Consider the following 25329-nt stretch of genomic DNA (forward strand, 5'->3'; position numbering starts at 1 on the left):
TGATCAGCTCCCGCGCAGCTTGGCCCGGCCCCGCGCCCGCACACCCCCCCCCCCCCCCCCCCGTCCCCCGGTACCACCGGGGCCTCCGGCGGGGCACGGCCCGCCGCACTTCCGCCCGAGCCGCCTGCGAGCGCGCCCCCTGCCGGCGGTGCCGCACAGAGCATGCGTGCGGGCGGCGGGCCGGGACGGAGGAGCGGAGCGCGGCGCTCAGGTGGAGGAGAGCAGGGAGCGGTGGGAGGACAGGTCCGTGCTGCTGGCGCTCAGGCCCCGGCTCTCCGCACGGAGCCCCGGGCTGCCCTGCAAAACACAGCGCCTGTGAGCACCGGCACCCGCAGCGCGCCCCGGAGCTGCCCCAGCCGCGCTAAGGGACACCTCTGCCCTTCCCGCTCCCACCCCGGGGCTGCAGGGCCGGAGGGAGGCAGGAAGGTGGCTCCATGGAGGCAGCACCTCGGGTTGCCGGGGGGCTGCAGTGTGGGCTCAGCCCCGCCACGGGAAGGCGGAGAGGCTGCAGGGATTAATGGCTCCTGAGGGGCCCCGGGCACCAGACGTGCGGCCACCCCTTGCCTCTGCCACTGGCCGCGGCTCCAGCCCCGCCACGCACAGGCTGCTTACCTCAAATGAAGCATCGCTAGACTTGTGCAGGTAATTTAGTGACGCAGCTCGCTTCATGCTACAAGAAAGCAGAGGAGAGCAGACGTGTTCTTGCTGCGCCTGCCCGGATCCCGACCCCGTTTTGGGGCAGGCCCCCCCCCCCCATAAGCCCTGCACCCAGCCTGGCCCTTGTAGCCCTGGTCCTTACCTGGTGTTCCTGGGCTCCAGGGGACCATTGCCCTGCAGTTTCTTAACCAGCATCTCACTGCTCCTCCGGATCACATCCCGGATTTTCCCCAGAGAGCTGCTGCGCTGGAGGGTGCCACTGCCATCCTGGACACAGAGACACAAGCCGGGGTGATGGCTGAGTGGCACTGATCGGGCTCCGGCATGCTGCAGCTGAGTGGCCGGGACCTGGGCTCGGCTCCAAACACCCTCATGCACTGAGGATTTAACCTGGCCCAGAGCAAGCTTACTGCTCACTGCATGGCCCCCCCTCACTCTGGTTCTCCACAGGACATGATGACCATTAAGTCAAGGACATGCCCACCCCATAGCCTGGCTCGTCCAGACTGACCCTCCCTCCTGCCTGGTGCAAGCTCAGCACCCAACCAAGCTGCTGACCTGCACCAGGCACTGGCACCCCCAGGGCCTGGCTCAAACATGGCATAGCTTTACCACATGCCAGGCCTGCAGGCTCACTCATGTCAGACAAGACCCACATGCACACACAGCCTTGTCCCACTTCTAACACCCCCAAGATGATTCACTCTGAGCCTGCTGAGCAATTCAGGCAGCTCCATCTGGGATGCATTCATGTGGCTGCACTGACACTGCGTGGCCAAGCAGGTGCCACTCTCCTCAACACCCCAACTTCAGCTGTGCCTGGCCCCACTGGCTGCCCCAGGGTGGCACTTTGCAGGGTTCTCTATGGCTCCCTGCTTTTTCCAAAGACCAAAACCTAAATCTTGGTCCCCAGCCTGTTTCCTGCCCCACATCCCCCAAAATCTTCACTACTCAGAAAGGCACTCTCAGCCCCTGACAGGCTCTAGCCCACCTTCCACATTTAGCTCCACATGCATGCACAGGGCAGGCTGCCAGGATAACACCACCTCATGCCGCTGTGCCCACGACAGCGAGCTCTTCCCCTGTGGCCAGGCATGCTCATTACACAAGGCTGTGGCACAACTGCTGATGTGGTTACTTCTGTTCTGATGGCCCAGTAACAGCAATGCTCCCTGCCCCTGATCCCAATGGCTCCTGGCACATCAGGGCAGAAAAAACAGAGATAAAGTGACCACAAAAGGCCTTTGCTCCTTACGAGCAGGAGTGGGAGCCCCTTTGTACCGCTCCAAATGACCAAAATGCCCTGTGGCCCAGGCTGGCATCAGCAGTTGCATGAGGACTGTCCATGCAGCTCTGCAGGTAAGCACATTGTCTGCCTTAGGCCAGTCACTCCCTTGTCCTGAACCCCTGCAGGCTGGGGCCCTGGGGAAGGCTTTTCCAACACTGCCCCACTCCAATTACCCACAGCCGATCCAGCCCTAGACCCCACTTCAACAGCTGAACAGGACTTCTCCAACCAACAGCCCTTTCTCCCAGTATTCATCTCATCCCTCCTTGGATAAGCCAAGTGCATTGAACCTCTTCACTTCCTCATTAGGATGAGGGCTTTCCAAGCTGGGAGCCATGTGCTGTTGCTGCAAGGGACCCCCTCACCAGGAATGCAGAGAGCAATGAAGTATTAGCAAGGAAAATAATTCAGCTCCTGCACCAGGCATCATGGTACACAGCACCAGCAGAGACAGCAATGGGTGTCTTCTGCTTCGCCATCACACTTACACCGAGTCACCAGGGTACTGCCATACCAGGCACTGTTCCTGCCAGGGCATGCAAGCCAGGGATGGAGAAGAGCACACAGCAGGGGCAGGGGAGTGGGACCATGGTACAAGGGCAGCAGGATCCAGCTAGAAAGTATTGCTCTGGGGTCAGGGCACTTCCCCAGGTGCAGCAGTGCAGACTGACTGCAGACCAACACCAGAACCAAACACTGGTGCATGCTGGGTTAAAAATAGCCTCCCTCCTCTCCCTACTCCCTTTGCTGCAGGGTTATTTTTAAGCCAGAACATGTATGGGGCTTGGTTTACTGCAGAGCCTCTACCCCACTGCACCCACCAGGATGAGAGCACTCAAAGAAGCAACTCCACTAGTGAGCCACCCTCCATTGCGCGCTCCCACCCCGACTGCTGCACAGAGGGCAGAGAATTTGGGCAGGGTTTGGCAGCGTGTGAGGATCAGCACTGGGGGCTTGCTCTCTCTAATGGGAACACTGGTTGGGGAAGGCCTAAAAGCTCAGATGCTCCAGGGCAGCCCTGTCACACACTGCTACAGAGCTGAGGTCAGTAGCAACCCCAGTTGGGAGGTTAGGGAGAGGCACAGTGGGGTTGGGTCCCTCATCCCTTGTAGAGGTGCCCAGCGGGCAGCACAGCCCCTGCAGCCACACAGGCACCAAGCACCCCCACACCGGCTCCAGCAGCGCTTGCACCCGCCACCCCAGCGCTGACTGGCGCTGGCCTACACAGCATGGAAAGAAGCACAGGGCAGCGGTTCGGGTCTGTCTGCCTTTAATCAGAGGTACGGTTGTTACAGCACCGGGTCCAGCACAGGGCGAAGCACACACAGGCCTGAACGCACCCTGTACTGGGGACTCACTGCTCCCCAGAGCATGGAGCAGCGCTGGGAGAGAGGCAGAGGAGGCACAGCCTGGAGCACTCAGCCCTAGGCTCTGCCCTCCACGATCGTGGGGACAAAGCTCCTGTCAGCAAGCACAAGCTCCCAGGGCAGCAGGATGCACATGCCCACAGGAAAGCCAGGCCCAGGCAGACACAAGCACATTTAGTATCACAACCTGCCAGATGACAGCATGAGACAAACTAGCTAGCTAAATAAATAACTGGGTTCCTGCGCTGGCCTCTGGGCTCTATCCTGCTGGCTGCAGCCTCCCCAGCTTCCTTCACAGGTAGGAGGGCCAGGGTTCACATCCCATAGGAGGTGGGATGAGGCTCAAGGCCCTGGGAAACCTCCCCCTTCCCAGTAGGGACTGACAGCACCAGACCCTGTGCAGGTCTGGAGCCCCATCAGAGGCACTGAGCCACCTCCACGCACTACCAGGGTCAGCACTGTCTTCTTAGCAGTGACAGGGTTACAGGTTTCCCTCCCACTTGGCGAGGGACAGCCAGGCAGGAACTCACAGCCCGGGACCAGCCTGCTCAGCCAGATCCTGTGCTCAGGAATTTCCCCCCTTCCATGATTAACCTGCTCCTTCTCCTCCTGTGGAAACCTCCCTCAACCCATCCATCTGCCTCCACATCCTCAGAGCACTCCAAGCCCCAACTCTTCCTTTCCTCACATCCTTCTTCACACATTTTTCTCCCACCCACTCTGCTCCAAACCGGCCCATTCCCCGTATCAACCCCTTCTAACAGCATGGGGCCTGGCCCCTGCAGAAAAGCTATGTTTTCCTCCTGCCCTTCCTCTGCCTGCATGGAACAGTGAACAGATTCACCTCGCCTCTCCCAGCAGCCACGCCTGGGGACCCTGGAGCAAGGGGGAGCCGATTCACCCCTTAATGCCATCAGGAATTAGGCTACAGCATCAGGTCAGGAGGTTGCCACTAAACATGCTTCTCCTGGTAAGTCCCTGCTTCATGCATGGGTGTCACCCCCTCACTTTGTCTTGGATGGACAGTAGCTACAGGCCACTCTATGTCCCCGTGGCCCTACAGAGGCCCACATGCTGCCACTACATCACAGAGCTCAGCAGGGAGGAGGATGGCAAGACAGGGACTGCCCTACGCTGCAGGGAGAGCCCAGCTCGGTGGCCAGCGCAGGTTTGCTACAGGGCACTAACATCAGCTAAGCCTACAGGGAAGAAAGCAACTGGGCACATGACAGCCCTGCCAAGGCCAGGCCTCCCTGTCCCACAAGGGCTCCCCCATCTTCATGCCTCTCTCCTGGCTTCTGCAGAGATGGAGGGAACAAGCTAGGAGGGCTGAGGATGGCTAGTGATGGCGGAGTCGGAACGCCTGGAGTGAAGACAATCCCCTGCAGGCCTGGTCCCCAGCGATGCGCAAGGGCAGGCTGGGGTGGGGGCACGCGAGGGGACGGTGCCCATCGCCCTGGCCTAGGGGAGCAGGCAGCTCCGCGCAGCTCTTCCTGCTCTTGCTGGCCATGGGGCTGGCGCTGGCCAGGACCTCAACTCCTCTGCAGGCGTGGCGGTGCCGTCGCGCGCCGGGAGGGTTGGGGGGCTGGCGTGGAGTTCTTGCCGAGGAAGGAGGGATGGTGTGGAGGAAAAGTCGGAAGATACAACACAAACATCCAGGTGATTGCGGTGGAGGGGAAAGAGGGAGTCTCAGGAGGCATTTAAGCCTAGTGCACAGAGAGGAGAAAGACACAATTTACAAGGCCGTGAGGTCGTAGGTGCAGGTGAGGAGCAGGGCCCAGGCTGCATGCAGAGATGGGGCCATGTCTGGGCAGGGTGGGAGCCCTGTGAAGGCTCAGTCAGTGGGCTCACATCTTTGCCAGTGTGCTCAAGCAGGCTGGCAGAACAGCCAGCTTCAGGAGGAACAGCCTGGGCCTCCTGCTCGGAAGGGTCCCTGCTCCTGGGCCATGGGCATGGCGTGCCTGCCAAGGCCTCGGCACCACTGAGCTGACGCCATCCTGCCTCTCCCAGTTACCTGGGCAGCACGCAGCTGGTCCAGGCCTTGGGGTGCTCCAGGGCTCCCCTTGGCAGCAGAGCACAGAGGTTGATGGCACCCTGGGGACTCCCATGGCTCTGCCAGCAGCAGCTGACAGCTAAAGGATGGCAGCAGAGCCTGCCTGGAGGCAGCACTTCCATGGGCTCTAGACTGCTACAGGGAACAACTGGCCATGACAGACAGGAGCAGCAGGAGCTGCCTCAGCCTCCATTTCTGGCGAGCTGCAGCCCAGAGCAGGGCTGCTGGCTTGGGAGAGGAGGCTGGCTCTGGGTGCAGCATCATGTGGCAGCAGCTGTGTCCCCCAGGGTGCTGGGCCAGTCTCAAACCCTCTATCTACAGTTGGCTGGGCCATGCGGAAGGCTCATATGAGCAAGAACTATCCCACTGGTTGGGTCAGGCACTGCCTGCTTGCCTTGGGGTGATCAGCTCAGAGACTGGAAGGTTTCCCAGACCATCACTAGTGCAAAGTGATCACTGCACACCAACCACAGCCAGGAGGAACCGTGGAGACATACCAGCCAGCTCAGGGACCAGCTGATGCTAACCCAAGCCTGCAGCCCTCCCTCTGCGCTTGCCTAGCCCCTCTATGAACTGGGGAGCGCAAGGGCCCAGGGTTTGTGCCTCTGCAAGTTGAGGACCTTCACTCCTGATACCAAGAGCTGGAGCTGAGGACAGCCCTCCATCTGGCAGGGCTGCTGGGGCCTCTCAAAGCTCTGCTCCCCAGGTCCCCTTGAGTCACCTCCAGGGTACAATCCACAATCAAGAGAGCCAGCAGGCTTCAGGCTTGGACATTGAGGGGCTGTCATGGCAACAGGGAAGAGGAAGGAGGAAGAAAGGGAGCTCATGCGGTGGAGATAGAGCGGAGCCAGGTGGGGAAGGGTTAGTGACAGCAGATGTGAGGGAGGAGCAAAGGACTCCATGTGCTCAGTGCGTCGCCTGTGCCCAGCCACAACCACCCTGGGTACACCCAGCTACACTACGCTCTCTGCTGAAGTCTGCAGGAGGAATTTTAAGCGTTAACTAGCATTGAGCCAAGCACCCCCTAGTACCATGCTCACTTTCCACCTCTTCTCCAACCTCCTCATTGCAGAAGACAAAAGGCACCCATCACAGATCTGGACCACTATCACCCTCCATCAGCACTAGTGACCAAAGTGCCACTCTGTCTCAGAGCAAGCCTAGACAGGCTCAGGCTGCTTTGTCTATGCCTCAGCTAACACCAGCTCCTTTTGCCACCACTGGTCAGCCTGGCCTAGCATCCCAAAGACCTGCCTTTTACCACCTCTGCTTGGCCAGAGCCTACAGAAGGCATGAGACCCAGAGAGGCGGACAACAAAGACACTGGCTGCAGACTATGACCATGCCCTGCAGTCACTCAGTCACAACCACACCAGGCACACACCCCTAGTGCCCTCCCCAGGCTCAGCATTGCCTGGGTGCAGTGCAGGACAGAACAGCCACACTGCCCACAGAGGCTTGTGGGCCTGAGGTGGATCCGATGCTCTCAGCCAGGGCCTCAAGAGGGGAGCAGCAGAGAGAGATGTTAATAAGGTTGCAAGGCTAAGATTAAGGGCAGACCAGGACCAGCTCATGCTGTGCATCGCCAGGGCCTAACAGCCCCCTGGAAGCAGGAGCCCTAGTTGAGAATATCCACCAAAAGGGATACATCAGAAGCCAGGCCCAGCCACGAACCTCTGCAGGCTGGCTGGCTCATGCCAAGAAAGAGGGGAAGGAAGTGTGCAGGGTACAAATGGAGGCAGACAAGGATGCCACGACAGGCCACATGGGGACAGCCCCGAGGCAGGCAGTCCCTTCCCTCTGGCAGCCAGCTGAGGCCATTCTTGATGGTGTCTTGTACTTACCCCGCTCCATTCCACGCCCATACTCACTTCCTCGCTACCGTCTGTGGCATTCTCATACTTGACGCTGCCCCCCAGGCTCCGACGTCTCTCTGTGCCATCGCCCTCCTTCAGGATCTCCACCACCTTTGTCTGGTTGATTGGGTCAATGCCCTGCAAGGAGAAAGGGATAAGGAAGCACCACGTTTTGCCCTTCTGTGTTCCTTCCCTCTAGCAATCTGCTGTGTCATCACTGTGCTTGGTCCCATCCTCTCCTTTGGGCATTGCCCCCTCATAACCAAAACTCTCCAGCACAGGCAGAATGGAGCCTGTGCCACCCAGCACTTAGACCCTGTCAGGGTTCCCAGCTCAGCAAGCCCCATCAAACCGTAACTGTTATGGGGGACGAGATTTTGCTACCCCAAAGCCAACAGCGTTTTTGCCTTCACCTTTGTGAAGGTTTCTGTTGTTCTTCAGTCTTTGTTTGCAGCTCCTGTTTTATTATCTGAGGACAGGGAGCAGTTTAGGGTAAGAGGTACTCTAAGAAATCCCTACTGTGTTTCCCTGGGCAAAAAAAAAGTGGGAAGAAAACATCCCATTGGGAACAGACCTCCCCAGTAGTTGAAAAAGCCCAGTTCCCTGCACTAACCTGGCTGCAGCACTTCTGCACTCAAAGAGCCAGACCTTCTTCCCAACACGGACACACACTGACAACCTGGCTCCATCCATGTGCACACTGCACAGCCCCACGCGTGCACAAATGCATCCCCAGGGTTAACCACCAAGATGCTCTGGTGTTGTGGGACCATAAACCAAGCGTGTCAGAGGCTGCAAGGCCCAGAGAGGCCCTCACAGCACACCCAAGCCACAAGCAGCGCCATGCATTTACCACATCCCGCAGTGCTCCCTGCCCCAGGGTTACCTGCCGCCGGGAGCGAACCGCGCACTCCTCCAAGGTCTCCGCCGCCTCCAGCTTGCCCTGGCGCCGGTACAGCGCACCCAGGTTCCTCAGCGTGGTGTTCACTGTCGGGCTGCAGGGGTGGAAGGTGAGCAGGAGTCCTGCTCTCTCCAGAGCCCACAGCTGCCCATGAGCCACCTCTTACCTGCTGACCTTACAGGCCTTGTACCAGCCGCCATACTCAGCATAGGGAGCGCTGTCTCTGTGCTTGCTCTACAGGATGAAGAGAGAGGAAAGCTGTTAGCCTCATGCCTACTGCCTTCTCTGGCCTTTACCAGGGTCAGACCCTTGGCTGCACCTCCACACCAGCACAGCCTTTGGAAACAATATGCAAAGGCAGTGATGAAGCCCAGCAGGTTCCTGGAGGGAAAGCTGAAAGCCCATTTGCTGCAACAGATTCGGCACACAAATAGAAGCGATGTCACCCCCCCAGCAAGGAGCATAATCCCATGTTCTTTCCCCTTCCACAGTACCAAAGGCAGCAGGGACAACACAGCCTATCCTCATGGTGCTCTGAAGGACGTAACATCCTACCCATCATACAAAAGAGAGACCAAAAAGAAGCCACCCCACCACAAATCCCTGTACATGCCAGGTAGCAAGGGCACTAACGCCCTCAGACACAGCTAGCAAAGGGATCAGCCAACCACATCCAAGGTCAGGCCCCCACCCCTGGCAGCTCTGCCCATGAGCTGTTGTCTCCTCTCCATGCTCAGTCATTGCACCCCCAAAGCTGGCTGGCCCCACCACAGCCAGGAACAACGAGGCTGCTGGATAGAGCAACAGGAGACGGGGCAGAGCATGATGGTCAAGGCAGAAGATCCACAAGGACAACCTACTCTGCAGGATGCTAGCTGCCAGCCAGCATTGCCCTGGGCCAGTAGCCACCATGGCAGCTGAAAGCAGGAAGTGCCTCTGCTGCAGGAGCAGGGCTCCTGTGCACCTTGGTGTGTGGTGAGCATTGGCTCTACAGCAGGAGATTCCCTCTGGCAAGGGCTCTAGCCCAGAAGAAATGGTCTTCACAGGGACTATATTCTTCTTACTTGGTCCCACATGCTTCTTAGATCTTTACCCCACATGGTGGAGTCTCCCTGAGCCACAGGCACACATGGGCTTCCTTGCACCAGAGCCTACACAGCCCGGGCATGCCCCAGGGACAGGAGAGCTCAGGACTCAAAACCCCTCTGAAGCTACAGAGGGTGTTCAGCACCAAGAGGGTGGCTGAACCCACGGGGAAGAAAAGAAGTGAAGCTCTGCAAGAGGGGTTTGATGAGGTTTTTTTTAATAGGAGATGCAGAATCACAGCACAAAGCAGAGCACAGCAGCGCCAGCCCCTAGGCCAGCAGGGCAAGCAGCTCTGTGGTCACTGCTGCCTGGCCAGGAAGGCCATGCCAACTGTGTCATGCCACAGGGCATGGGCACAGCCGCACTATGGATAGGCAAAGGAGCTCAGCCCTTGCCCCAGGTTGTAAAACAAACCTCCGTCCAACTGCAGGTTCCTGAGCCTGTTCACTTGCCCTGTAGCAAAGCTCACATTATCTGGAGCACAGCCCCACACTTTTGACCTTAATTCTCCAAAGATCTCACCAGGAGTGAGTCAGTCCCAGAGGGGGAAGGGAAGCCTGGTCTCTGCGCCAACCTTGATTTCACCTGCGCAGGATGTGGCAGCAAGTGCTACTTCTTTACAGCAGAGCCTTCACAGGGCAGGAACGGGAGCAGAGCAAAGTGGAGCTGAGCACTGCCCTGCACTGGGGACCACACAGAGCAGCTCAATGGGAAGATGCAGCATGCTCCTGGGAGGCAGCTACTAGAGCCCTGCTCTTAAGTACTCGCAGGATGGGACTGGTAAGTCACTAAGCCAAGCCTGGAGCCTGCTTGTCTGAGCCCACGCAGGGATGGGGCCTGCTCTGAAGGCAAAGGAAAAGGAAGGACAGTGTCTGCTCCCCCTGCAGCTAGATGACTATACCAGAGCTCTTCGTTCTGTTGCTTCACCCACCTGCCAAAAAGCAGGCGAGCTTTTAGGCTTGGGAAATGCAGAGACAGGACTCTGCCGCATTGTCAGCTGAGCACAGAGCAGGGCCTAAACAACAGGAATAAGGGTCTTTGTCTCTCAGCTTAGTCCAAGGCAAGCACAACTTACGCCTATCCTTTTTCAGCCACCAGCTAGGATACAGAACAGATAGGGCCCACCCAGTGCAAAGATCTGTCTTGGAGGTTTGGCTCTGTTTTCTAAGCAAGTTGACAGCAGCAGTTTCTTCTTGACCTCCGCTTTTCCCCAGGCAGCCTTAGGGCTGCTGCTTCAGAAGTAGGTTGTGCTCTGGGTACTAGCAGCTCTTTGGAATAGAGTGCCAAGGCTCTGCAGCACAACCCTCTGCCATCTGCCATCTTCCATCATCTGCATGCCCTAGAGGGATCACTGAAGCAAAAAGAGAGAGCATGCAGCCATGGTTGGAGAGGCTGAACAACCCCCTGCCCAAGGAAAAGCATCAAGCACTCCAATGGGCCTTCCCTCCCTGCTACCCCAAGGAGCAGCCATGCTCTCTTCTCTCCACTCTCCAGACTCCTTCTGGCCTTCATCAGTGGCCATGGCAGCTCTTCAGACTGCAGGAAGGAGGCTGTGGCTGTAACGAGAGGATCTAAACCCCTGTGTCTCCTTCCCCTCCCAGGGTCTTGCTGCTATCAACGGCATCACTCACCTTGCTCATCTCCTCTCTCTCCTCTGCGTGCATCCAGATTGGTTTGTGTTCATCTGTGTGGGGAAGAATGCAAGACAATTCTGCTCACCACCTCACCCTGGTCCTCTGCCACTTCCAATGGGACTCTGCCTCCTACCCAACCAAGCACACTGTCCCCAGAGCGAGCAGCTCATGAGAGGGAAGTGACAAGGCTTTCAGATCCCTCAAGCCCCAAGAAAGGCAACCAGCATCGCAAGGGCAGGACAGGGAATGGAACAAACTAGTCCTCCCACAGGGATGAAGAGCAGCATAACACACTAGAATAGCAGTGTCCCAAGGGCTGCCCAAAGCACAGGCCCTGCAAAGCATCCCATCCCTCTGCCAGGAGAATGCCAGACCCAACCAAGCCTAGGCTGAGAGCCAGGAGCCCAGACTGCTCACCCTTCCCCAGCCCCAAGAGCTTCTGCTGTACAAACCATCCACAGAGCCAAACTCCTTCACGTGAGCACGGGTGAGGATCTCCTTATACAGCACCTCCGCATCTTTGTATTTGCCTTGCTTCAGGTAACAGGAGGCCTGCAACCAAGAGAACAGCTCCAGGCCCACTGGGCAACACAGATTAACTCTGCCCCACTTTTGCAGCTATCTCTCTGTATCTTCCAAGCACCAGGCCATGTTCACCTTCCCCATGGCAACACTCCCCATCCCCACACAGCCTCTCCCAAGGGTATTACCAGGTTGTTCTTGGTCTTGGCCACGTTGGGGTCATCAGGACCCAGGCAGCTCTCATAGATCTCCAGAGCCCTGCAGTAATAGTACTCCACCTCATCGTACTTGCCCTGGTTCTGGCACAGCAGGGCTAGATTGTTCAGCTGCTTGGCCACATCAGGATGGTCTTTGCCTAGGACCTGGGTAAAGAAAATAAGAGCAGCCACAAAAAGTCAGCATTTAAAGACTGCAGTGGACTCCTGGAGCTAACAGACACTGTAGTCTCCTCCGTGACATGCCTATGTCAGACAGGAGCCAAGGACTAAGGAGGTAAACAGGAGAAATTCCAGCTTCCACCTCCTGGCAGGCCTCTCTAAGGCTGCAAACACTGGTGAGACAGGAAAGGTTGTGGCAAAGTCAGCAGATGAAGAGACTAGTTAGGTCCTAGATCTCCAAGGTGCAGTGAGGTAATGGGGGAAAACCCTGAGGGAAAGCTGGAAGAAAGGAAGGAGAGCATGGGAGACCAGTACCTACCTTCTCACGGATCTCCAGGGCCCGCTTACACAGTGGCTCTGCTTCTTTGTACTTCCCTCTCTTGCCGTAGAGAACAGCCAGGTTGTTCAAAGTTGCTGCCACCTGCAGGGACATAAGCTTCTCCATGAAACAAAGCAGAATCCAGCAGGATCAAACAAGGGGTGCAAGCAGCAGTAACATGGCAGTCCCATTTCCTTCATGCCTGCAAGACAGCTGCTTTTGAAGACAAGAAGGTTCAGAGGCAAAAGGCTACCCTGCCTACAGTGCAGGATACAGGAGAAACCAGCCTCTGACAGGCCATTCTGAACAAGACAGCAAGGACTGAAGCAGCAAAATAGAGCCCTGCATGGCGTGAACAGCATTCACACACTACAGAGCTCACTGCTGACCTTGGCAGCCCAGCTGCGGACACACCACAGGGGCACTGCTCTAGCCCTAGCAGAGCCCACAAGGCAACAGAATTGACTGAATGAGGATGAAGACACTCACCGCTGGGTGGTCTTTGCCCAGAGTCTTCTCACGGATGGAGAGTGCATCATTCAAGAGATGTGCTGCCTCTTTGTATTTATTTTGATCCCTGCAGTACAAAGTCAAGCATTTATTCAGGATTTGGGCACCACAGCCCATTGCAAGCACAACTGCTAACAACAGTCCTTCCACAAGGATCCAGCTCCCACAGCCCTTTCAATTTCTCCATTCCTCTCTGCCAGTCCCTAGTTACACTAGGGAGTTTGGTGGCACAAATACCTCATCTGTGCCAAAACCTTTCTGAAAGGCAAATCACTGGAAGCAGGGGAAGCTCCCTATCACCATCACATGCTGTCCTGGTAAATGGGAGAGACAGAAAGCTCTCCTGGCCCAGTCCTGCCCTCCCCAGCATGCTCACCTGTACACTAGTGCCAGGATGTTGAGCATGGTGGCCACATCAGGGTGATCGTGGCCTGATGTCTTCTCCAGGTCCTCCAGCGCCTGCTTGCAGAGTGGCACAGCCACCTCGTAGCGTCCCTGTGAGGCGTACTGGATGACAAGGTTGTGGAGCGTGCGCAGGCGTGCAGGGATCTCATAGCCTCCCTGCTGGGCAGCTGCCACTGCACTACTGTGCTGGTGGGGCACTGCAGGCACAGAAGAACACAGGGGCACAGTTGGCACAGCAGGCTTGAACAGAGACAGCAGCAAGCATGCATGAGCGAACACTTACGTCCAGGACCATGCTCCTCCTCCTCATTCGGGAACAGATCATCCAGAGAGTCCTTGGCGGAGTCACCCTCCTTCTCCTCCTGAGAGGATGGAATCATAGTACTGTGTGCTCTCAGAAAAGACAGCAGCCTGGGCTGAATCAGCTGCCAAACTCTCCTCCCTGCTGCAGCCCACCAACACCCTCAGTTTCCCCTGTTATCTCCACCACCATCTTCCACACACACAACAAATAAAGCCAAATTTCCCCCAGCACACCCTGGCATGCTACTCCATGTTCTTCCAGAGACTCTGCCCCTTTAGTTATAGGGCAGAATCTCTGGAAGCTCCCTTTAGTTATATGTATTGCTATGCATAGCAGCTGGGAAGGGGCAAAATCCAGGGTGATGCTATCACACCTAGGTAATCCCACTGGTCCAGCCTCCCCCACCCTCAAAGGTGCTGCCCAACAGGACCAGGGCATACCGAAGGTGAGACATCCTCATCGTACTTCTTCAGCTGGTTCATGAACTCAAGGTGTTTCTTCTCCTCCTCCAGCTGAGCCACGGTTTGCTCACTGCGCTGCAGCTTCTGCTGGGTGTTGGCAAGCTCATCACGCAGCCACTGGTTCTCCTGGCACAGCCTCCGGACCTGAGCACGCAGCTTCTGCTTCTCTGACTCCACAGCATTCAGATGGTTGGACAATGCCATCATCACCTTGTCAAGAGTTACAGTCAGTAACTACCACCATCTGGTATCTCCCTCATACACACAGAGCCCACCCTCAGGGTCACATTCAGCCCATTGCTGCCTCTGCAGCTTACAGGCAACGGCCACATGCCTGCCTTCCCCTGTCAGTGCTGGGTAACGCTGCTCTCACCTGAGCCTCTCCGAGCCCCAACTCGATCATCTCCACTGACTTGCGGAGCAGGTTGGATTTTTCATGCACGAGATTGGCTTCTTCATCTTTCTTCAGGCACTTTATGGTTTCCAGCAAGCTGTGCAGGATGGAGTTGTGTTCATTCTTGAGTGCCTCCAGCCCCTGCATCACTAGCTTGGTGTTGGAAATTATCTCCTCTTGGCTCAGCTTGTCCAGTTTCTCCTCCCTAGGGTACACCATGGTGGACATAGTCCTGCTTCTGCAGCCCTGCAAGGAGAGAGACAAAACCTGAGTGCCTCAGTGCTGCTTCAGAGAGCCACAACCAGACACAAGTGTCACAGCCTCCTCCAAGCAGCCGGAGACAGCATTCAACGGCTCCTGTGCTCTAAGCCCTTTCCCTGTGCCTCTGGCAGCTGTCAGGGCATGTGTCTCCACTTCTGTGGCACAAAATGCTGCAACCAGTGCAGGTGGCACACGTGGACAGGAGACAAAAGGCTGGAATCAGTGCTGACCTCCCACACCCCCACACTCCCAGCAGCAAGGAAAGCTGATTTAGCTTCCATTTAAGAGCATAGATTTGTAGCTGGCAGCTGGGGTTGCAATGTGTGCACCTCCTGCCCACAGAGCACGATGCAAGGAGCCTGTCGGAGCTCAACACCTCTTCTGACTGCAGAGGAAAGGGAATAGAAAGTGGAGGGATGCCAGCTCAAAGCTTTCTGGTGCCTCAGCGCAAAATCTCCTCGAAGAGCATCTCAGACTGGCCAAATCAAACCTTCCCTGCCCAGAAGAGCCCACCCCCATAACCCCAAGCCTCGGCACAGGACGGCCATTGCGGAAAAAAGGGACACGGACACCACCAACATGAACTGAATCACCCCTGGTGACAATGATTACATACATCAAAAGCTGCAGCCACACTAATATAACCTCCGTGTGGGTGTCAGCTTGAAACACTAAGAGCTTTTCCAGCTTTCCCTGCTGGCAGGCCAAGGGCTCATCGGGATGCCATAAGGACTCCATACTCCTTCCCTGTCCCATGCCCCCAGATATACAACAGGAGAGTGCCAAGCTACCGCCTTTGCACAGGGACACCAAGTGCTACAAGCCCACAACATCAGTGTGGCTGTGGGATCCCTGCAGGGTGACATCCAGGGGCCAAGGAAAGACAGGCCAGAGGGCAGGAGACACGAGCAGCAGGCAGCACGCTGGGGGTCACCCCAAGGGCAGGCTCCTGCAGCACTGACGGCAGCCGCTGCCATGCCCTGCGTAGGCAGCACCTCCACGCTGCCTGGAGCTGTCAGGAGGCACTGAACCTGGGCACCCAGGGCCCTGCTGGCAGGAGGCTGGCAAACTGCCTCGGCCCTACACAGGAGCAGGGAGAGCTGCCAATAGATTTGTCTTTGGCCTCCTGCAGGACCCACCTCCGTGTGGCTGGAGCTCTTTGTGCAGCAGCAGCCTTGCTGAGCATGCTGCCCAGGCACAGGGCAGAGCAGAGCCCCCCCTCCTGCCCACCCCGCACTCTACCCCAGGGGACACAGGGCAATCCCCCAGCTCAGCTACCACTACCCCTGACCCGGACTGAGCACTAAGCAATAAGGGGGTCCAGTTTCTTCCTCACTGCAGCACTTGAAAGTGAAGATAGCAAAACCAAACAGTGCTGGGGCAGTTGCTCAAAGCACATACATCTCATTATATCCACCCATTTCCACCTCTTCAGCCTCACTCTTCCAGAAGCTCAAGTTGTTTTACAGGCCTGAGCTCTGAGCTCATCTTTGGTTTCTGCTCCACTGATGCACATCCATCCCTCAGGAAGCGTCAGGAGACACAGCATGTCTCTTGAAGACTGGGCTCCTATTCACACCTTTCAGCAAGAGCCAAGCACTCCCCCACCCACTCCAGTCACAATGTGACTTAACATTCACTTCATGATCATCAGCACCAACCCCAAGCCATACTTCACTGTATTCTTCACTTTGGGGTACCTGCCATGCTCCATATGCAGTTAACCTGTGCATTTTACACTGAAAAGTCTCATCCGGACTGTGACATTTCCAGTTTGCTTTAAAGAAGACCATATGACAAGAATGGCATAAAAAAACATCCCCAAGGTCAAGATAGGGACCACAGACCACTCCAAAGAAAAGAATGGGTCTGTTGAGAGTTGGCTGCTGCTCATATCCTGCCTTCCAACCTGACTCTGCAGGAACTGGCAGCTAAGCATTCTGCTCCCTGCTTCCCTTGGTTAGTCTTTCTCCCACCTTTATAAACACATCTGGGGGAGCAGTTGATTTCTAGACCAGCAAGCGAAGCCCTGCCTAAAGCAGGCTTCTGTGGGTGAACACAAGTCAGGAAGAGATGCGTATCAATGCTAGCGCTGGCACATCTGGCAAAGCCCTGTTGTCCTGCTCCGAAATGGATCCCTGCAGCTTCCCAGGAGGGTTCAGGAGGCACTTGCTTGCTTCCAAAGAAGCCAAGGTAACAACTGCTAACGTGAAATGGCCCCACCACTGGTTTCAGCTCATATGGAAACACAGCCCCTGACTCCGAAATAGGGACACTAGTGGGAGTCCTCTGGAGCACCTGCAATGCTTGGGACACAAGGAGAGCCCCAGGAGCAGCCCCATACACAGCACACAACAAAACAAGAGCTCTACCCTAAGGCTCACACAGCTGAGTAGCACAAGTGCCTCTTCACCCATCCTCTGTGTCCTGGGGCAGCTGTGACATGCTGACAGCTGTCATGGAAGCATTACTGATGTTCCACAGAGAGATCTTGCTGCCATCTTCAAAAAGCGCAATACAAATGCATCGGGAAGAATACATTACAAATCATGATAAAAACCACCAGAGCTTGAACTTTCCTAGATAACAGAGTCAGACAAGATCCAGAGCCATAGAAAAATTAGCCTCATTCATTCCACTCTGAACAGAATAACTGAGAAATTGCCGAGCTGGATATTAAACCACCAATGCCTTTGCTACAACGACATCCTGTCTTTCCTTAGCCCTTCCAGCAGAAAAAAGCTTCAAGCATTTCACAGTCCCTACAATCAACTCGGTTTTCCAAACTGTAAAGATTTCAGACTGAGAAAGGAAAATAAGCCAAATATCCTGACCCACAGCCACAGACTCACCCTACCCTACAACCGCATCCTCAGGACACACCAACACAGGCTCCTCTTCTCTCACCGTCTGAACAAACGCTTCTGCACAACCCTGGTCTTTCCTCCTTAGGGTGGCATCCTAGAAGCACAGCTCTGTTAGGTACCAACATGCTTCCAGCATTCAAGGGAGGGCAGGGGATTGATTATTCAGGCTGGACACATGGCACACAACCTGGGAACAATATGCAAGCTGTTCCTTCCCAAGTACCAGCAAGAAAACAACAAGATGACTGCAGAGAAGTCATTTCAATACTGATACCTCTCGTACAGCAAAGGAAACCAAACAAAACACTGGTGGGAGCTGACAGCTTATCCCTCCAAATCAACAGTTCTTCCCACCATAGCCTTATTTCCAGCTCTTCCTAGTGCTGGCAGGTCTACACACTGTGCCCAGCCCTCCAAAGAGGAATCACACTCTATGGCAACTGATGCCAAGGTCAGGCAGGCTGAGGCTGCTGCATAAGCACTCTTATTGCTCCCACACAGCCAGTAAAGGGCACTGAGTGTCCTTTATCCAGGCAGAAAACACACTTGGAGGCTCCAGCAGAGAGGGACACACACACCATCCTTTGCCTTTGGCAGGGGGAGGTCCAACCAGGAAGAGGAAGAAAGCATGCTTTTCCAACAAGTTCCTTAGGAGCTGGAGTTCACAGTTCCTAGTTTATCCTGGTGCATTCCTCATGGCTCTGCAGATGCCACAGCCCAGGTCTCCACTGCAGGTTTCTGCTCCAGTTGGCATGTCTTCCCTATTTACAGGGAGCTGCTAGAACAGCCTGGCTTTCCGGCAACACCCATCTCAGCCCTGCACCCTGCTCCCATTTGGAGGAGCGCTGCAGTAGCAGCAATCAGCTGGGAATCCATCAGCTAGCACATCCTGCCAGGCAGGAACGCTTCTCCTGTACTCAAGTGCATAACTGGGAAATCACTGAGCATCAGCAATTTCAGCTGCCCACTTCTCTGCCTCTGAAAACTGCTCCCACATGCAAGAGCTTTAAGAGAAAAGGGCTGGAAGCTTCACTGCTTCTATCTTAAACCCACAACAGCTGCCACAACAGAAACAAGGACGCCAGCTTAAATGGGTCCCAGTGACTCTTAAAGCTTAGATCATGATGCCTAATGCTAGAACAATACAGAGGACAAAAAAAACAAGCATCGTGGGGTGGAGAAAAGTCAACTACAGTAGGAGAGAGACCTCAGGCCTACACATGCCTCAACAAATTCAGTTCACTGTCTCCCCACATGTCCCTAGACCATGTGTATGTGAGACACAGGGTGCCACCGCAACTCACACAAGTGATACCGTCAAGACAATAACTGTAGCTTCCTTCAAGCTACATATAGCCTACCCGCACTCTCGGTATAGAAACGGGCACATCTTTAGCAGCAAACTCTTCTGTAGAGGGTGATCTCAGGATACAGTGGTTGCAGAAAATCAGCTGGGTTCCAGAAAAAAAAGCTTCCCATGGAAAAGAGCAAATCTGACCCATAGCAAGAATGAGGGAGCACATTAGGCAGACAGATAGCAATGGCAGCATTTAGAAATGGAAACACAAGGCTTTAAGTCTTATTTCCACAATAATTACCCCAGTTTCATGTCACAAGACATACTTCTGCTACCTGCAGAAACAGCAAAGTCGCGTCTTTGTGAAGCAAACTACTTGATAAAAGCAGGGAGAGGTCTTCCCCCCCCTCTTTGGGCCTCTGCCAGCTCATTACTGTTAAACAACAGAATGAAGAGGCTCTGGGAAGACTGACTGACCTCCAACAAGCTGTGAGATCACCAACATACGCTGAGCCTCCTTGTTAGTGCAACAAAACCTACACCTAATGCCTTGGACACTGAAAAGTAAAATAAAAGCAGTAAAGAGCAAATGGAGTGCCAAAGTTGCAGCCATTCCAGAGGCTGCCATGAGCACACGCTTCCCCCTTATTTTGACACCAGTGTCAGAAAGCAGAGGCTGTGGCAGACTGCAGTGAGCGGTGCAGAGCCTCGGAGGCTCCAACTGCACAGCCAGGGCATTCCGACCCTGCCAGGAGGCTTGGACACTGCCACACCACTGCCAGAAGAGCTACTGTGCTCAGTGTCACCACCTCAGGTCACAGACAAGGAATAAATCAGTGCTGCTCAGCTGCACATCCAGCAGTCAGCATTTCCAGAGATGCTCCAAGTATGGATAAAACAAGAGATATGATCAGCTCTTATGGTGCCCAAGAGCTTCACAGCTAAGAGCAGCTGCACACAGATGCGTTAAAGCTTTAGAACTAGAGGCAAGAAAGGATGTTTTGCCTAGGATGCTGCCAAAGGATGAAGGGCTAGGTGGGTACGCAGTCAGCTTGAGGGTAACGTTAAGAACTGCAACATGGATAAAAGCCCTAAATTAGAGAGCAAATGCCAGGTTCTTAAAAGTACTAACAGGTGGAATAATTGTGGTATATGCCTCCATCCTGGGATACGTGCCTGCTGAGGTTCATATGAGGCAGAGCGGGAATGGCACTATGTGATGCTTCTTAGCCCTTCCAGAACAGGCTGGTATATCGCATCCTCCCTTAGAGCCACAAAGAACACACAAAGAGGAGATCAGTCAGGGGTCAGCATCCTGGGAGTTCACAGCCACCGTCTCTTTGAGCTGCAATCCCAAGCCAACAGATCTGCCCAAAGTCCTTTCCCAACCCCAGTCTGGATGTTTATTGCGCTGCAGTCAAACCAACCCACAGATAACTTCAAGTACCATAGAGAAACTGTTGTGTTGCAATTTCCTCCCCAGTAAAAGAGTCTGGCTGTTGTATTACTTGGAAAGGATGCCTAGAGGTTTCTTCACTCAAAGCAGGCATCTGATCAGAGATATCTGTGCCTACTCAACGACTATCACCCAAAAAGGAGATTCCCACAAGCCCTTCAGACCCCTGTTCCATAGCTTAACCATCCTCATGGTTAAAAAAAAAACCTAAATCCTCATCTAAATTCCTCAGATAAACTCCATTTACCTTTGCTGAACACCACTTCAGGACAAAGGGACCAGGCACCACAGCACTAGAAGCTGACCCATGGCTCAGAGGAAGGGAATGCAGCACATGCCTCCTTTCAAGCAGGGTCCCATGGGGACAGGGTCCCTCTGTCCCAGGCAAGAGAGGCAATGGAATCCACCTTCAGCAGCAGAGCAGGGACTGGAGGCAAAGAGCTGTCCCACCTGCATTCTCCCATGCCCAAGAAGCAGGACTCTGCATCCAGACACTCCCTTTGCATGGTTTTAAAGCCTATGCCCAAGCCCGGAAAGGCTTCTCCAGGCTCTGGAGTCATGTGTAACTCAGTACAAGTTGACTGTGCTGTTGGAAAGAGCGCAGCCCTTTCCATCCCCAGGACAGGGCTCAAGGCCAGGACTGCTTCTTTCAGCAGCAGCTGACACATACCAGCTCTAGCAGAGTGTGAAGCTACAGAAGCTTCCCTATGACACTGGAAGGCCTGTGTTGGGAATGGCTGTGCTAACCAGCAGGCTGCAGGAACCCTGGGACTTTGAACCAGGACTATGGAAATAGAGTTGCAGCTCTCCCACAAGGAGATCAGAGGCTGCCTTCATGCTTTCCCTTCAGCACTGAAGGCTCCTCTGTCCCAGACGCTTCAGCTCCCCACCACCTTCAGTTTCTAACTGAAAACATACCACAGCATAACCTTCCTGAAACCTAAGGGCAAGCTGGTGGTAAGCTGGGTGTACGCGCACTTGGCCACAGCGACTCAGTTTTGTACCGCTACAGAAAGGACCTGGGAGCTTCCCACCCCCTTCCCACTTTCCAGCCCACACATGGAAATGGCAGGTCAAAAGCTATCAGGACTTGTTCCCGTTGACCAGAACAAGCAATTCATGTGTCACCAAAGCATGATCCAATTCCAATAAACATGTGGTCTGAAGAAGACAGAAGAGATTGTCTGGCTTTCTATCAGATCACACATTGCATCCAAGACCAGAAAAGGTCTTACTCCTCCAATTCATCAGTGGTCAAAGAATGCAGATATTGGAGGCAACAGGGGTTAAAACACCCACAACAGAAAGACGAAACAAAAAAGAAACCAAACCAGCACCAACACGTGCCATTAGCAGAAAGCCATTTTGCTCCTTATTGCAGTTCATGCTGTCCACAACCCCATCTGGCCAGGGAGACACGCACCTCTTAGCGGGCCACTGCAACCAGAACAGCGCTCGCCACCCCCGCCAACAAGCTCATGCTAGCACCTCCAGATCAGCTGATAAGACCTTGTTTTTAAACTCCTGCAGAATGGATTTGGTGAGCTGCTGCAGACATAAGCATCCTCTGTGCCTCGGACTACAGTGGAACAGCATTAAAAGCTGTTTCCAGGCTAGTGGAGACAAGAGCTAAGCAGCTGGAATGAAGCCAGGACAAGCATCTCTTCCTAGCTTCAGGATCTGATTGGGAGTCTCGCTCTATGCAAGACAGAGGGAGAGCCATTACCTTGCCCTCATAGCATGAGGCAGTATTAAAGCAGGCAGAATAAATCCCAGGAGCCCATGCCTTTGCAGGCATCTGTCTAATGCAAGGGCTGTGCGCTGGATGTGCCTCACAAGTACAGGAGATGGTCAGGATGCAGCTGGGACCACAGCAAATGTGCTCGAGCTGCAGTGTACCCTGAAGGGCTCTGGAGTTCCCGCACTCCCTCCATGGAGCACCTGGGGCAGCTCCAGCGACCAGCTGACTGCAGGGCTGAGCTATTATTGCCAGAAACAAACAGGACACGTAAACCATAACAAGGCAGCCAAATCCACAGGGACAAAGCTCTACCCACACAACAAGCAAAGGATCTATTTTACCTCTGGCTGCCCCGAACAACTGGAATTCTTCGAGGAGATAAATGCCTCTTTCCTAGCAAATCAAGCCCTTATTCAGCAATTCAGCCGAGGGCAAAATCTCGCCACATGTCCTTTGTGTCCCAGAAGCCATTTTGGTATTTGGGGTTAATGCTGTTCCTACCTGGACATTCCTCCAAAAAGCAGATGAGCGAGCATGCACTTCCTGCGCCTTCTGCCAATTACAGCAGCGCTCAGCCATGTTTATTTACCCTCTGTCTGAGCTGGCCAGATCTTTGACCCGATGCATGCTGAACGCCACTCTGCCTCCCCTCACGCAGAGGCGGGGGCTCTCCACGTCTCCAAGGTGGCACTGGAGACCAAGGGCGGTAGAGGAGACCTCAGTGAGGCACCGCAGGAGCACGTCAGATGCCAGCCCTGCAGGACGCAGGGGAGCCTGCGGCTGCTGGTAATGCTCTGCTGCCTCCCACCATTGTGCACGTTCTCCCGGCTGCCTGGCCACAGCGTTCTGCTGCAGCACCATCCCCCAAACACCTCCTCCCAGCCGCATCTTCTCCCTCCCAGCAGCTCACTTGCAATTGCTTCCCCCATGCTCCCACATTCAGTAGGGTGCACCTCCACTGCAAGCAGCTTAGTAAGCAGTTCATTAATGGGAGGAAGGTTCGGGGGGAAACAAGGTTTGGGAAGTTTGAGAGCCATTGATGCACGCCAGGAGCTGCCTCCGTCATCGCTTCTCAGGCTTTGTCTGGCAGCAGGAGGCACGCCCGCTGCTTATCCTTGGAACAAGCAAGCCGGAGAAACCCCCCCCATCCCTCCTCAGTATCACCACAGAGAAACCCCGTGCCCACCCAGCTAACTGTAAGGCTCCCAAGGAGAAAAGTTTTCATCAGCTCTACCAGAAATGGCACATCAAAGCGGTCCTTTGTTACAGGCCGGCTGGGCACCCTGCCTGCTGCCTCAGTCACCAGATGGGAATCCTGCGCACCCCACCCCACCAAGGAGCAGTACCTGGCTGCCTGCAGCAGCTTGTCCAGCGCTGGCACTCCCGGAGGCCCCGGCGCTGCGGGGAAGCGCAGGCTGCGGCGATGCGCGGCTCCCAGCGCGCTGCACTCCGGCTCTAGCAGAGGCGCAGGCACCCGGCGCTCGGCAGCCAACCACACTGCAGCGGGCGGGGGGGGGGAAGGGGGGAGGAGGAGATCCAGGCTCTAGAAACAGGATGGCGAGATGCTCTCCTGGCAGCGCAGAAAGCATCACGCACGCCAAGGCCAGGGCTCCCTCCTCAGGGACCCACAGGAGCCCCAAAGAATGGGACAGAACCTCTGAGCTGCTGCTGCACACTGCCCAAGGAGCATTACCCCACCATCCGCTCGTGCTCAAACAGCCACAGTCACCCCTGGCCTGCACCGGCTGTATCTGCGCCATCCAACACTCAATCAGGTTTTACATCCTGCTTGGTATCACCTTCACCCATGTCCCCAACTGCTGACCCCATCCCAAGCTCAAGCCAAGCTGTGTGATCACTATTGCTGTGCCCACAGAAGCGGGCAGATCCAGAACAAGATCCCAGTGTTAGCACTGCAGGGTGCAGAGCTGGGCCAACACTGCCTGGAAGCATCTGTTCTACCTCTAGATGCTTTACACAGAGAGCACAGATGCCGCAGCACTGCAGCATCCAACGTAGTCAGCGAATTGTTGCTATACCCCCCCCACCACAGCAACACAAAACTTTCACAGCGCAGTCCACAGCATTCTGTGAGCCTCTGGAGGCACGCCGTCCCCAGCTACCTACATCTGCCTGAGCCACTGCTCCACTGGGATCCCTGACCCTCCCCACAGGGGCTCTGGGAGCGGGGAGAGGAGGGAACCCAACCATGGACACATAGGCTCTCTCTTGCCTATCTCACAACACACGCTTCTTCACTACAGCATCTTACAGTTCTCCCTTCCCTAGTTCTGGAGGGCAAACCTAGCTGGCTATACGGGTACGCATGGCTACAGAGGGGTTAAATTAAAATTCACAGCAGTATAACAGCAGCGCAAACACACCTTATTTATCTTACACAGCCAGCCATTCCCGGCAGTGAAGACACAGCCTAATTTTAGAGCAGTGAATCTCTTCACTCTGAGTCCACAGCACCCTGGAAACTGCCATACCTCAAATCCTGTGCTCAGCCATGGCCCCTCACTACAAGAGAGGCACTGAGGTGCTGGAGCAGGGCCAGAAAAAGGCAACGGAGCTGGTGCAGGGCCTGGAGCACAAATGTGATGGGGAACGGCTGAGGGACCTGGGGGGTTCAGTCTGGAGAAGAGAAGGCTCAGGGGGACCTTATCGCTCCCTACAGCTGCCTGACAGGAGGATGGAGCCAGGAGGGGGCTGGGCTCTGCCCCCAAGGAACAAGGAATGGGACAAGAGGAAACGGCCTCAAGCTGCACCAGGGGAGGTTTAGGCTGGATACTGGGAACAATTCCTCCCCCAAAGGGCAGTCAGGCATTGGAACAGGCTGCCCAGGGCAGTGCTGGAGTCACCGGCCCTGGAAGTGCTCACAAACCGTGGAGACGAGGCCCTCAGTGACACGGGTTAGGGGTGCCCTTGGCCGTGCTGGGGAATGGTTGGACTGGGTGAGCTTAAAGCTCTCTTCCAACCTGGTTGATCCTGTGTTTCTATGAGTCAGGCTGTCCCACCCTTGCCATAAACACACGCCTCCCTCCGGGCTGCCGGCCCGTGCCAGCCGTCGCTGCGTGGCAGGGCAGAGCACAGGCCCGGGGCTGCGCAAGGAGCACAGGACCCGGCGGTGCCGCCAGAGCCGGGGGCTCGCCGGGTCCCGCTGTCCGCGGGGCTCACCCCGACAAGGCGGCGTTACCGCGGCCCGCCGGCTCCGCGGCCCCGCTATAGGCCCCGCTCCGCTCCCCCCGCCGCCGCCCCGGGGAGCTCCTGTGTGGGGACTGCCCGAACCCGCTCCGAGGCGGGCGACCCTCCCCAAAGGCCCCGCGCAGCCGCCGTGCCCGTCAGTCGGTGGCCCGGGCCCGCTGGTCAGGGAGACCGACCGAGCCCGGGCTCCACAACCCCCCCCGCCCAACCTGCTCGGCGCTCGGTCTCGATGACGGCGGCGGTCGCGGCGGCGGTCGCGGTCCCGGGGCGGGGCACGAGCCCAGCCCAACAGCACCCTGCCCTCAGCCGCACAGCCCCTTTAAATCCAACATGGCCGCCGTCCCCGCCCCTCCGGCCTCCCCCGGG

The 25329-nt window shown here is 55.8% G+C and overlaps 1 protein-coding gene across 6 annotated transcripts; it reads right to left on the minus strand.

The window, feature by feature from the left end:
* Positions 1-65: 65 nt before the first annotated feature.
* Positions 66-25310, minus strand: KLC4 (kinesin light chain 4). Of its 6 annotated transcripts, none has more exons than XM_065679534.1 (16): positions 23103-23360; positions 14114-14380; positions 13720-13950; positions 13259-13337; positions 12947-13172; positions 12550-12637; positions 12061-12162; positions 11553-11726; positions 11295-11394; positions 10840-10892; positions 8289-8356; positions 8108-8216; positions 7237-7359; positions 800-924; positions 613-670; positions 66-297 (listed from the first exon to the last, which is right to left on the minus strand). In XM_065679534.1, exons 1-16 carry the CDS (start codon positions 23343-23345, stop codon positions 208-210), a joined length of 2136 nt encoding a protein of 711 aa, XP_065535606.1. In that variant the 5' UTR covers positions 23346-23360; the 3' UTR covers positions 66-207. The 6 variants fall into 6 exon arrangements, with proteins under 6 accessions (XP_065535606.1, XP_065535605.1, XP_065535609.1 ...); XM_065679533.1 differs by having other exon boundaries at positions 7210-7359; XM_065679537.1 differs by lacking the exon at positions 23103-23360 and adding an exon at positions 25173-25310 and having other exon boundaries at positions 69-297; positions 7210-7359.
* Positions 25311-25329: the final 19 nt, after the last annotated feature.

The sequence above is a fragment of the Lathamus discolor genome, chromosome 5 (assembly GCF_037157495.1).
Source record: "Lathamus discolor isolate bLatDis1 chromosome 5, bLatDis1.hap1, whole genome shotgun sequence".
In the NCBI taxonomy this organism is placed as follows: Eukaryota; Metazoa; Chordata; class Aves; order Psittaciformes; family Psittacidae; genus Lathamus; species Lathamus discolor.